At 34.3% G+C, this 14,634-nt stretch overlaps 1 protein-coding gene across 12 annotated transcripts in view; it reads left to right on the plus strand.

Annotated features, from left to right (window-relative positions):
- The window catches only part of DLG1 (discs large MAGUK scaffold protein 1), a 283,484-nt gene that overhangs the window by 17,513 nt on the left and 251,337 nt on the right, over window positions 1-14,634 (plus strand). For all 12 annotated transcript variants that reach the window (XM_065875942.1, XM_065875943.1, XM_065875944.1 and 9 more), the window contains exon 3: window positions 194-360. In XM_065875942.1, the coding sequence (XP_065732014.1) occupies window positions 194-360 (167 nt within the window). The remainder of the gene's footprint in view (window positions 1-193; window positions 361-14,634) is intronic.

Here is a 14,634-nt window from a genome sequence, read left to right on the forward strand (position 1 = left end):
TGCCCTGCAGGTTCTGATGTGTGACATAATAAAATGAGAAAATATTCACTGTATAAGTACATTATAAGTTTGGATTTATTTTACTAATCTAGAGTAAAAATTTTGCTTTTGAGTTACGTTGTTTCAGCAATACATAGTTTAATTAGAAAATTTAAATACTTTTGAATTTTTCTTTTCCTTTCCTCACATCTAGATATTCAAGAATTTTATGAAGTGACCTTACTGGATAATCCAAAATGTATAGATCGTTCAAAGCAGTCTGAACCAGTGCAGCCTGTGAATACTTGGGAAATTTCCAGCCTTCCAAGCACTACTGTGACTTCAGAAACACTACCAAGTAGCCTTAGCCCTAGTGTAGAGGTAAGATAAAAAAACTTTTCCTTAAGCTGTTTTTCAGTGATCAATTAATTGGGGCTCCTAAGTTTTCTCATTTTATTAAAATGGATATTTTGTGGAAGTATCATTTATAATAGAATAAAAAGGATGGGATTAAAAATACTATTGAAAGGATAAGCTCAGAATTTCTGGTACCCCTGTCTTAAAATGTTGTGAATGGTTCAAGGTCTGAAATACTTGACTATTAAAGTACTACTTAAGTCTTACTTAGTATTATCAATGCTTCAGGCTTATTAATATTACTTAAAGTATATTACTTTATTAAAAATTACTTTGCACGCTAGACCTTAGTGAGGCCCCATCTGTGTAATAATTAGATGGAAACTACTTTGAAAAGATGGTTTTGCTCTGGTATTTTTTCTCAGAAAGCGGTTGCTACACAGATTCTCTGTTTATTGGCTTGAAGGATTGCATTTTTAAATCTCACTAGAGACTGATCAAGAAATCTTAAGGACAGCATTGGTTTCTCTATTTTTTTTGTAGCTAATTATTTCTTTGAGTTTTCATAACTGTTTTAGTAATGTTCTTTTTTTGTTGTGATCTACTGTTGCTGGTAGATATGACATAACAGAGATATGAAGCATTTTGTAATGAGGTTCTGTCTGAGGAACATTAGTCATTTGAAGGTGGTTGTCAGACTGACTTTGAATCAGGGAAGAGTAGTGGTAGGCAGCAACCAGACAGCCCTTTGGTAATGAAACAGATTCTCAGTTTTCTCTTATATTAAATAACATAGAACTGTAGAATTTTAGAGCAGGAAGAATCAGAGAACATTTGATCCCTCCCCTTCATCTTAAAGATGAGGAAACTGAGATCCAGAAGAAAAGGAATGACTTGACCCAGCTTATTTGGCTAATTTGGGCAAGTTTACCTTTGGATTTTAGGCATCTTAATACCCATTTCACAGTTCTCTTTACTAATCATAGTATATCCTTGTATTTTTCTCTGGTTAGAGAATGTAGTGTTGTATTGCCTATGTATCTTTATTTTTCTCTTCTCTTATTTTCATCATCATTTTCTCTTAGATAGTTTCAGTTTCCATTCCCTTTAATTGATATATCATTTGCACTTATGTTAGTCCATTTCAGATAGATTTTTAAAATGTTAATCAGTAATACAGTTTCTATTTCACATTTACTGTGGTCCTAGGTTAAAAAATTTTAAGAAACATGTTAAATTTTAAGGGAATTGGCTTCTTATTTAATAACTTAATTATTTTTCTATTGTCTGATTTATGATGCTCAGCTATGATTATAAAGCATAGAGTTCTTGAAGTTGAGTTGTCTGTTTTTATAGGTGATTGTTTAGATAATGGCCTGATCATTGTAACCAGTAAATGTTCTTTAAGGTTAAATAAGTGGACAGTTCTGCAAGCTGCAAGTTAATTTCCATATAGATTTCAGTCTGAAAGATCAACTGTGTATTGAATTCCGTTAAGAATGGTATTGGAAACATTTCAACTTTTATAAAATTATGAGGCACTGGTACCTAGAATGCTTTTTGCATTGCTGGTTTCTGCATGTCCTGAAAGGTATATTATGGACATAATAAAGGTATCTAAAATTAAGAGGAGAATAAGACCTTTCAGACTGAAATATCAGATCTTATTAATTAGGAATGTGGAGGAGAAGGGAGTATGGTTACAAAATGTTGTTTAGGGCTTGTTGCATGGAAGATGCTGTAGTAATGTTTGAAATCTGTACCCATTCATGGGTGGACTTAGTAAAGGGAACATGGGGATATATCCATCAAGTCCTAGATTCTTAAAAAGAGAAAAATCTGTGAGCTAAGGTCAGTTAAGGGGAAGTACTGTTTTTCAGAGAGGACAGGATACCCTGAAGATGTTAGTCTGAAAATGCAAATAGTTTTGAAACACACTGGTGGATGACAGTCATAAGACTTAAAAAAAAAGCTTGGAATATTTGGAGATTTGATTTCTTTTGAAGGAAAGTATGTTCCTCTATTATCCATTCATTTATGCTTCATTTGGACAGAAAACTTGGCTAAGTGACCTTTAACTTGATCTCTCATTTCAATTCCTGCTTTAAGCTCTTAGGGGCACAGTGTTTGGGACTGAAAAGAGAGTTGGATAATTTAATTCACCTCAAGTGTTTTACAGTTGAAGAGAATCCACTGACTCAAAACAAATGCAAAAAAAGTTTTTATTGGACTATAACTTGAAAAAAATTAAAATCATGAAAATATTTTGTCTTGTACAAAAAAATTAGATTATTATTACACTGTGCACTAATTTTTGGATTAAAAAGTAAGGTAATCTTTTTCTGACAAAATTGCGTGCAACATGATCTTGTCTCTTTCACTTTATGTTCACTTTTGCAGGACTATCTTAAAGAGAGTTATTGTTGCAGAAGTTATTTGAGATTGATCAATTTCCACCAGGGCTTGCCTCTCTTATTCTCTTAAAGTAAAAATCTTTGTCTTGTAAAGCATCTATCCACTTTTCTTTCTTGTCTTTTTTTTTTTTTTTAACAGTTGGTAACTGATCTAACTCTTGCCAGATTCCCATTTGTCAGTTAATATGTGACCTTGTGACTGTGTTTCTTCTATTTCTTCTGATGTAGTAAAATGGAAATTAATACCATTTTTGTGTGTGTGTGTGTGGTACGTGGGCCTCTCATTGTTGTGGCCTCTCCTGTTGCGGAGCACAGGCTCCGGACGCACAGGCTCAGCGGCCATGGCTCACGGGCCCAGCCGCTCCGCGGCATGTGGGATCTTCCCGGACCAGGGCACGAACCCGTGTCCCCTGCATCGGCAGGTGGACTCTCAACCACTGCGCCACCAGGGAACCCAATACCATTTAATTTTAAAGTGACATAATTAGTATTCCATTTAGTTATAACTTTTTTTGGTTTTGGTATGTCTTTTACTTTGAACATATGTCTAGTGAGACGTTTGCATATGTTTGCTTAATATTAATGATTGTGGGTAATGGGGATTTTGTTTTGTTTAGTACTTCTCTGTTACTTTTTAAAAATAATGAGCATGTGTCATTTTTATAAAAACAAATCTATTCTAAAATAAGAACAATTACTTTTAGAGATTGTAAAGAAGAATATATGAAAGGAAGCAAAATGCAAGAGTAGGAGAAATTGTTTGATTTAAGGAGAAATTCCAACAAAGAAGGATGCACTATTCTATCTTAGTTCTTTGGGGCTGCTATAACAGAATACCATAGACTAAGTGGCTTATAAACAACACAGATTTATTCCTCACAGTTCTGGAGGCTGGGAAGTCTAAGATCAGGTCACTAATAGATTCACTGTCTAGTGAGATCTCACTTCCTGGTTCATTGATGGCCATCTTCTTGCTATGTCCTTATCATTGAGGAAGGTGTGAGGAAGCTTTCTGGGGTCTCTTTTATAAAGGCATTAATGCCATTCACAAAAGCTCCACTCTCAAGACCTAATCACTTCCCAAAGGCCCCATTTCTTAATATTGGGTTGGCCAAAAAGTTCACTCAGTTTTGTCTGTAAGATGGCTCTATTAGTGCTTAGTTGCCTTTAACTTCATTTGAAAAAAATTTTGTTAGATTGTATTGTGACAGCTGTCATATCAGCGTACATTTAAAAAAAACTTATCAGAATTGGTGAATTTTTGTGTAGCCATTTTAATATTGAAGATGGAAGAAAAAAGCAACATTTTTGGCATATTATGCTTTATTATTTCAAGAAAGGTAAAAACACAACTGAAACACAAAAAAAGATTTGTGCAGTATATGGAGAAGGTGCTGTGACTAATTGAATGTGTCAAAAGTAATTTGCAAAGTTCTGTGCTAGAGATTTCTCGCTGGACAGTTCTTCACAGTCGGGTAGACTAGTTGAAGTTGATAGTCATCAAATTGAGACATTAAGTGAGAACAATCAACATTATACCACACAGGAGATAGCTGATATACTCAAAATATCCAAATGAAGCGTTGAAAATCATTTGCACCAGCTTGGTTATGTTCATTGCTTTGATGTTTGGGTTGCACGTAAGTTAAGTGAAAAAAACCTTCTTAACAGTGTTCCTGCATGTGATTCTCTATTTAAACGTAATGAAACGTTCCATTTTTAAAACAAATTGTGACGGGCAATGAAAAGTGGATACTGTACAATAATGTGGAACGAAAGAGATGGTGGGGCAAGCAAAATGAACCGCCACCAACCACACCAAAGGCTGGTCTTCATGCAAAGGAGGTGATGTAGTGTATATGGTGGGATTGGAAGGGAGTCCTCTATTATGAGGTCCTTCTGGAAAACCAAACGTTTAATTCCAACAAGTACTGCTCCCAATTAGACTAACTGAAAGCAGCACTCGATTAAAAGCTTCCGGAATTAGTCAACAGAAAACGCATAATCTTCCATCAGGGTGACCGCATGTTTCTTTGATGACCAGGCAAAAATTGTTACAGCTTGGCTGGGAAGATCTGATTCATCTGCCGTATTCACCAGGCATTGCACCTTAGGATTTCCATTTATTTCAGTCTTTACAAAATTCCCTTAATGGAAAAAACTTCAGTTCCCTGGAAGACTGTAAAAGGCACCTGGAAGAGTTCTTTGCTCAAAAAGATAAAATGTTTTAGGAAGATGGAATTATGAAGTTGCCTGAAAAATGGCAGAAGGTAGTGGAACAAAACAGTGAGTACATTGTTCAATAAAATTCTTGGTGAAAATGAAAAATATGTCTTTCATTTTTACTTATAACCGAAGGAACTTTTTGGCCACTCCAATACTGTCACGTTGGGGGTTAGAATTTCAACCTGTGAATTTGGAGGGGGACACAAACATTTAGTCTGTGGCAGTCCTATTCCTGATGATACAGTACGTTTCAAATGGATCAAAAGGTTAAAAAGAAATGAAACCATAAAAATAAACTTTTCAGTCTTTTTTGGATAGAGGGAAAGCTTTTCTGAGCACAACAAAGAAAACCTTGAAAAATTCAAAGAAAAGGTTAAGAATACTGACTGTAGAATTTCTTTGTGGATTTTACAAAGTTTGTTTGAACTTTGATTATAGAATTTCTGTATCTTAAAAGATACAATGAACAAATAAGAAATGTTACACTGGGAAAAAAATTTGTCACATTTATAAAAAGGAACTAATTTCTAACCCTTTTAACTCAAGAAACCTCTTACCGATCAATAAGAAGGAAAAAGCCAAATTCAATAGGGTAGTGACCAAAGGACATGAACGGGCAGTTTGGAGAAAAAGAAATACAAATGGGCCAATAAGCCTATGAAGAGATGTTCAATGTAACTTTAAAAAATGCAAATTAAATTGACAGAATATTTTTAACTAACTTGATTGTCAAAGATTAATTAAACGTGAGGAAGCAGAAACTCTTATTCTGTTGGTAGGAGAATACAGTGGTGCAGCAGTTTTGAAAGACAGCCTGACAGTATATATTCATATCCTTTGATCCAGTATATGTCACAGATGTACTCTCATAAATTATTAATATATATTAAAAAATATATGCCTGCTCATTGCAGTATTATTTGTAATATTAATAAAAACCAAAACAATCTAAATGATTATCAGTAAGAAACTGGATAAACATAATATCATACAGCCACTTAATGTAATATAAAATAGCAGGCATAAAAATATAGTCTCTATATCTACTGTATGTTATTAAATGATTGAAAGCAGGTTGCAGATCAGAAGATATAGTATGATTCTGTGAAAAAAGAAAGTATTAATTTAGGTAGGTTAAGAATACCCGCTTTCAGTAACGTACTCTCGTTTTCAGTTGTCCCTGCTATCTCTAGGTCTCCTGTATCAGATGGGGACTGATGGAACTCCTTCTGAGTTCATCTTTATGGGAGGGAAATTATCTGACTCAGTGGTATAGGGAGGATATCTCTTTTCCCCTTCTCTTTGACCTTGTATTTAATGCTTTAAAGTAATCCATCTGCTTTAATTTAAGTAGAGTTAGGAGACAGTTGAAGTGTATATTCAGCCTGCACGGTTTAATCTGAAGTCCTCTAAATACTAACTTTAAAAAATTTATTGAAGTTCTTTGTAATATTCATATATAAAGGTCCACAAATTATAAATGTACAGCTTGATGAATTACTGCATTGTGAATACATCAGGCCATGGGAAAAAAATGAAATGACTGCTAACGGATTCTGTAATTAGATAGTGATGATCGTTGCACAACTCTGTGAATATACTAAAAACCAGTGAATAGTACACCTTATAATTTGGTGAATTTTGTGGTATGTCCATTAAATCTCAATTAAAAAAAAAAGTACCAATACCCCCAAAATCTCCCTTGTACCTTTCCTATTCACTACCTAATCCCTTTTCCTCAAAGGACCATCCTGATTTCTAACACCATTGTGTTGGTGTTTTTTGCCTCTTTTAAAACTATATTAACACATTTATACAGTATGTACTCTAGCTTCTTGTGTCTAGCTTTTTTCTTACATTTGTGAATTTCTTCCATGATTTGAAGTTTTTTCATTATTACTGCTGTATAATATTCCATTGTATGATACACCACACTATATTTATCCATTCTATTGATGGTGGATATTTTACTTGTTTCCAGTTTTGGGTTAGTGCTGCTTTGAATATTCTTTTACAGTTATTTCTGCCATAGTATAATATTTAAGTTCTTAAAAATCATCATACTATGCAAAGGTGTGCAGTGAAAACCACAGGGCTTATGTCTTGAGAAAGTAGGGGACTCAAAACTTAAAACTTGGTGAGTGCTACATTTAAAAAAGGTAAGAACCTAATAGAAATGGCAGCACAGTTTCACACATGTTAAGTGACTAAGAAATGCATAATATTACAATAAATATGACATTTTACCTTGAAAAAAATCTTGTTTGCTATGGGAGTGTGTGTTCGGGTTGCAACTTGTGAGTTACTGTGAAGTGCTGGCAGGGAAAATTATCTGAAAGTGGATGAAAAGTTATAACACCAGATATGGATGAGTGTGACTCGTAACACTCAAACTAAAGCTTTGAAATATGTGCATTTTATGTATTCCTATGTGGCTCATTTCTTCGGGGTTCAGTTTTCTGCCCTTACCTAGTGTTTCTCATAGATATGATTGAGCATAAGCAAACATGAAATTTGTGCTTTGTTCATACTGTTTCCTAATATATCAGTTGTGTTGGAACAAATTTGCATTTTCAGAACAACATTATAGCAGAACTGAGTGTGTATGTTTTTTGGGCACCTGTGTATGCATTTCTGTTGGGTATATACCCAATTATGAAAATGATACATTTAGTTTTAGAACATAATGGAAACTGTTTTGCAGAGTGATTATGCCTGTTTTTATAATTACCACCAGTATGTGCAAGTTTCATTTGTTTCGCATAATTGTGAACACTTGTTATTGTCAGTCTTTTTATTAATAATTTCAACCATTCCATTAGGTGTGTACTGGTACTTCATATTGTTGTATTTGTACTTATCATTAACAAGATTAACAATTAACAAATACCATTTCATATATTTATTGTTCATTTTGCTATCTTTTTGAAGTGTCCAAGTTTTTAACACTTTTTTTGTTGCTTTACGTCTTCTGTCTTATTGATTTGTAGGAGGTCTCTATCTGGATATGATTCTTTTGTCAGGTATATGTGTAATGTATATTTTTTCCCACTCTGAAGCATGCTTTTCTTAGTGAAGTCTTTTAATGATCAAGATTTCTTAAATTTAATATAGTCCAATTTGTGTTTAATGCTTTTTGTGCCTACTGAAGTGTTTTCCAACTCCTAGGTGATAAAGATACTCTACTATATTGTCAGAAGCTTTTATTTTGCTTTTCACGTTTACATCTAATTTGTGCTGCAGTTTGCAAAATTTCACATGAATCAGCATTCCACTGTGTCTCCATTCTTACCACTCTAGTCTAAACCACCCTGATTTTTTGCCTAGATTTTTGGCCTGTCTGCATTCACACTTTCCCCTTTTGAATTTATGGCCAGTTTGCTTCCAAGATTATCTTTATAAAATGCAAATTATGTTATTACCTTTCATTGGTTTTCCATTTCTCTCAGAGTGAAGTAGGAAATCCCTCATGAGACTCAGAAATCCTGAGTTATTTGGCCACTGCCTGTTTCTCCACTCATCTTTTAGAGTGCTTTCCTTCTTTGGTCACTGGTTCCTCTTAGCTTGGGGTCCCCACATAATGTTCCCTCTGCGAGAAGATTCTTATTTCTTTTGCCAACTCCTGCTCATTTTTAGCATTTTATTTTAAATGTCAAATACTGAGCACATATTGTATATCATGCATTTATCTAGTGTGTTAGAAGGTGATAAGTGATGTGAGAGGAAAAAAGGTAGAGCAGATTAAGGGGAGCAGGGATGCCAGATGGGGGGTGTGCTTTGCAGTTTTAAGTAGGGTATTTATGATGGGCCTTGTTGAAGTGATACTTGTACAAAGAATTGGAAGTTGATGCAGCTATTTGGGGGATAACCACTGCAAAGACTAAGGCAAGAAGAAGGCTAGAATATATGAGAAATAGCAAGATGGCCAGTATGGCTAGAGCAGAGTGAGAAAGGGAGAGAGTAATGGGAGATGAGGTCAGAGGGTAAGACGGGGGCAGATCTTGTGAAGCTTTTGCAGTTTTGGAGCAGAGGAGTGACATCATTTAACCTAACCTTTAAAAGGATCATTCAGGCTATTTTGTTGAAAATATACTGTAGTAAGGGTAGAAGCAGGAGACCTGTTAGGAATCTGTTTAAGTAGTCCAGTTAAGGATGGATATAGGCTTGAACCAAAGTGTGATAATGGAGGTGCTAAACGGCTGAATTATGAGATATTTTGAGTGTAGATCTCAAGGATTCGAGGACAGTTTGGAAACGGGTTGTAAGAGTCAGAGATCACTACAAGAGAGTCAAGGATCAATACAAGGTCACTTCCTGATAGAAGGCTTCTTTTACCTCTCAGATTGCCAGAGCTCCTATTATAGCACTTTCTACCTCTACTTGATAGTATTCATTACTGTCGTAATTAAATGCTCCAATGTACATTATTTTGTATGTATTTTAGTCTCTCTACCTGAGTGTAAGTACCTGAAGTTAGGGACTGCCTTATTTACTGAAATATATTAGTATTTGCACGTAGTAGTTGTTCAGTAAATGTTTTTTGAATGAAGTGAGAACTGTGGTTCTTTCCATATTATAGTTGAGTAATAGGCTAAAGGTGATTATATTTTTTTCTTTTTATCATAAAACATTTCCAAGTACAGTAAAATTGGAAGAATAGACCAACAAACATCCATATAGAGTCAACAGTTACTAATATTTTTTAGTATTTGCCTTTTCTCTATATGTGTATTTGGGGAAACTATTTGAAAATCAGGCGCAGACATCATGCACTTAAACTGTAAAAACTTTAGCACATATCTCCTATGAGTAAGAATAGTCAGACATTCTCCTGTGTAACCTTAGAACTATTATCACACCTAAGAAAGTTAATAATTATTAAATTTTCTCTCCAATCCATGCAGTCATTTCTGATCTATCTTTTAGGACTTTTAAAAAAGTCAGAATCCAGTTAAGATTCATGTACTGCATTTGAACATTAAGTCTCTGCTATTATCTGGATTTCCCTACTAACAGAACTTGAGGCAGAGGGCTAATGTGCTATTATGTACTTTATTTAGGGAGTTCATTCACTGCTAGGAAGCACAAGTGAGGGAAAAGTTGAATAAGCTGGAAATAAGGGGAAACTAATACAGGAATGCTTCCTGCCACTAAGTGAGACTGATTGCTGGATCCTGGGTATTGCATCCATGAGAAGCCATATATACTGCATCCGAGGAGGGAAAGGGCAAGAATTTATCTACTGGCTTCTAGTGAGCAAGAATTCCCCTGCACTTCAGGGTTGTGGATTTGTGGGTGCAGGGCATATGGTATTTGGTTTTGTGCTTTGCAGGAAAGCCCCAAATGAGGAGGTGAGAGGATGAGATGTGGACAGCAGGCCAGAGGCACAAGGTGTTGCTAGGGCTGCTCAGGGTGGAAAGCAAATGTGAAGACCTGGGAGCAGGCATTGGAATGAGTCGGGAGGGCACATATCAAATCTGGTTCATTGTCTTTACTCTCTTACAATCTAGAGGAATGGCCTCCCCATCTTTTTTTTCCCACTCTTTAAATGACTGACTTTTTGTAGAGACCATGCCAGTTGTCTTATAGAATAGCACCCATTGTGTATTTGTTTAGTAGTCTGTTCATGTTGTTTAAGTCATTCCACTAAGTCTTATATTTCTGATAACAGGAAGTTAGATGTCAAGGTTGATAAGACTCATTTTTGGTAAGCAGACTTCATAGTGATATATGGCACTTCATGTTGCATCGCAGCAGGAAGCACACAATATCAAGTTGTTGTGCTTTTGATGATAAGTATGATTACTTAAAGGTGGTGACCTCCAAGTCCTCCTTGTATAGTTATGTTTTTCTCTTTGTAGTTATTAAGTATCTGTGGGGGTAGTACTTTAGCACCTTGTATTGAGTGAATATTTACCTGATTCACCCATTAATGATCCTTGCCTGAATCACATTCCATTAGAGGTTTCAAAATGTTGCTTTTCCCTTCTAATTTTATCATTCTATTTGTATTTATTAGTTGGTATTCTTCTGTAAAAAGTACTTATCTCCATCAGCTAGGGATGAAACTTTGTTTCTCCTAGAAAGATAGGGTAAAGCTTATATTTTCTGTGTGCGCGATGATCCCCTGCAAAAGTGACTGATAAGTTTCCCCCCTTTTTCTTGCTCTTTAAAAAAAAAATGTCACTATGGACTGAAGGATTTTATTTAGTGTTTACAATCCATTTCAGTTATTATTCTTTGGATACTCAGATTACTCCAAATTTGGGGGATCTCTTGAAGAGATCCCTCCATGTCCTCTTGACATGAGGTCATTAGTCTTTCAGCATGTCCTTGCATGCTGGCACAGTTTTCCCAAGTTCATTTTGAAGTTTCACTGCCCCAGAACTAGAATCAGCCAGGAATAATGGCTTATTGTATTAATTTTTAAAACTGATACATTATGTTCTTCCTTTCTTAAAAAATGTTCACGTGTTCCGTAGGAAAGGATTATAAAAATAATTTTATTATTTTCAAATTGCATAGTTTTAAAGGGCACCTTCACACACATTTTATTTTGAGATGTTATAGGACCATGGATTCTTGGTATAGTCTCCTAATATATATGAGGTAAGCCGGATTTTGGTCTTTAGTACTTGGAGCTGATACTAACTTTAGAATTCAGCAAACTGTAGTTCAGGGATGTTGTGACTGCCCAAACTTACGTTATTATCATGTAGAAAACCTGAGATTAGAACTCAAAACTTCAGGCTTCAAAGGCAGATGTTTCTGTCTTAACTTTATTTAATAACTTTCTTGGTAATTAGATTTGTTACCTAGACAAATGAAAATGCCACAATAAAGTTAATAAAATAAGAGAAAGAGCTAGTAATTTTAATAGAGATAGAAACATAACAGGCGAGTTTGTAGGAAAAAAATAGGAGATATTTAACATAAGAAAGTGAAATCCCTCTCTGCAACAGTGGCTGCTGAAAATGGTTTGGTATATATATTCCAACTGGAATGTCTGTACTTTACCTATCCTGCATGGCCCAGCTCAGAAACCTTCCATGTGAGGTCTTCACTCATCTTTTCTCCGAAATGAATCCCTATAGCACTTTGTACTTTTCTTATAGAACTTATATTTTACTGTTATTTTGGACCTTTTTTCAATTTCTCTCTTGTAAAAAATTTGTTATTTTGAAAAAAATGTTTATCTACAGAAAACTTACAAGAATAGTAAAATTGCCATTTTGTCACATTTGCTTGCTCTCTGTACACATACACACTTTTAAATTTTATTCTTGCTGACCCATTTGAGAGCAAATTGCAGACATCATGAACTTTTACCCTTAAATGCTTCAGCACGTATCTCCTATGAACGAGGATATTTTCCTTAAAAAATTTATTTTATTTTATATGAACATTTCTAAAAACATCTAGTATACAATTATCAGACTGAGAAAATTTTAAATTGATACAATGCTATTATCTACACAGTGCTATTATCAGTCCATATTCAAATTCAGTACTTTTGGTACCATCTATCTTAAAATTGTATATCCCTAATGCAGACCTCCACTTCAGTTCTTACTATGGACTTTAGAAGACAGCTGACCAAATTTTATAGCACAGCTTCATAATTTTTCACAGTTTTGAATTGCTGTTGACAGTCCTTTATATTGGTGGTCAGTTCTTTTTCCTGTTTCCTTTATCAGTGTTCTCAAGGTTTTCATCCTTCTCCCTAATGTTTATTTCTCTAACAGAATGTCTCTATCTCTCAGATAATACATCCCAGAGACACTAGTTTGAACTCCCTCTCTGTACCACCAGATTTACAGTGCTGTCTCATTTAATTCCAGTTTTTAAGTGGTGTGTTACGAAGAAAATAAAATGTACAAAATTTGAAATAATGCACAACCCTTATGCAAAAACCCTGTAATTGAAAAATTTCATCAAGACCAAAACTGACAAGTCTGTGTACTAAGTGAGTTGTACATTAAATGTTTCTGCAAGTGATTTTGATGACTACTATGCTGTTATTTTACATTCACTATTATGTACTTTTTATATTTTTATGTTTATATCTCTGACAGTCTTATCGCAGTGTTTAAATGGTAGTTGCCAGTTCTAGAACTGAAGGACATACCCCTAAATCAATAACTTTGAAATGGAAGTGAAATACAATAAAATGTTATGAGAAAAGTGAAACAACTACCATTTTATGCCAAGCTGTTAATCTAGGAGAAAACTTGGCAAAATGTTATAGTTACTAAGAAAATAAAAATCTCTGTTAAAGCTTAAGTATGCCACAGTGGTTATAGATTTATGTGCTGCAAGAAGGCATCCCCGATTAGTTTTAACTTACGAGTTTTGATTATAAGGCATTTTCAGTAACTCATTTAAATAATTTTGATTGTTATATATCCATATCTGCATCTGTTACTATCATCAGTACTAGAGCATTGATATCTTCTCATATGCTCTTAAACCCTCCCCTTTCTGTTTCTTCAGATGTGAAAAATATGGGGATCTTGAGTTGGAATAGAATGCATATATAATTTTTCCCAGTAAAATGTATGGAAATTAAAAAAAAATACCCTCCCTCTTAGTTTGGATTACCCAAGTAATACATACTTACTGCAAAAATTCCTAACTTTTAAGAAAAATATGTTTTCAATTATGTGAAAGTCACTGTCTCAAGTAAATATTAACAGCTTCTGTTGTGCTCTTGATCCTTTTATCTTTGGAATCTCATTCTCTGCACTCCTCATGTAATAGCTATAACCTCTTCCTCTCTCTTGGACCTTTGTTCCCTTCTTCCCTTTATCCTATAAATATGTTCAAAGATTCCATTAAAAGAAACCAGACAAACAGGAAAAAGTTCTTCTCAGTAGGACCTCTATAGTATTCCTTCTCTTCCTAGCTAAGCTTCTTGAAAAAAGTAGTTTACATTTATTCTGTCCTTCCCTCTCATTCCCAATATACTGTAACCTGGCTTCTGATGCTTCTTTTCCACAGGAATTGCTCTTTTTCAGTTATTTACTTAAAAAGAAAAAACTCTCTGATTACAAAGATAATTCAGGCATATCTTAAAACATACATATACAGAGAAATGTACATTGTTGAAAATTAGTCTTTTTTTAAATATTCTTTCACTGAGACAACCACCATTAACCATTTGGTATGTGTTTATTCAGTTAATCCTATATGTTAATGAATATATTGTTTAGCTCATATATATATTTAAAATGAAAGCCATATATGTATCATTCTGTAATTTTCTTTCCGTGTCTGTATTTAGGTCTGTTGCATTATATTGTATAATGTAGGGCGGATTGTTTAATTTCTCTTCTTTTAGTTTCATCATCTGTAAAGTGGAAATGAAAACAGAACTCACTTCCTTTGGTGCCTTTAAGTATGAAATGGGATAATTTATATAAAACTTACATCAGAGTCTGACACACATATTAAGTGCTCAGTAAATGGTAGATTTATAAAATAATCTTTTTATTTATGTTAAAATGTTGCATACTCAGTAATTTATCAATGTAGCAAAGGATAAAGAACATAAATCCCTTTTCCATGTCATTTTAGCCCTTTACCTTCCCTGATTTTTCTTCATGTCATTTGCTACAATCTGCTTTCTCTTTTTGCAATTTTTTTGTCTTCTTGGCAA

The sequence above is a fragment of the Phocoena phocoena genome, chromosome 4 (genome assembly GCF_963924675.1).
Source record: "Phocoena phocoena chromosome 4, mPhoPho1.1, whole genome shotgun sequence".
NCBI classification, from domain to species: domain Eukaryota; kingdom Metazoa; phylum Chordata; class Mammalia; order Artiodactyla; family Phocoenidae; genus Phocoena; species Phocoena phocoena.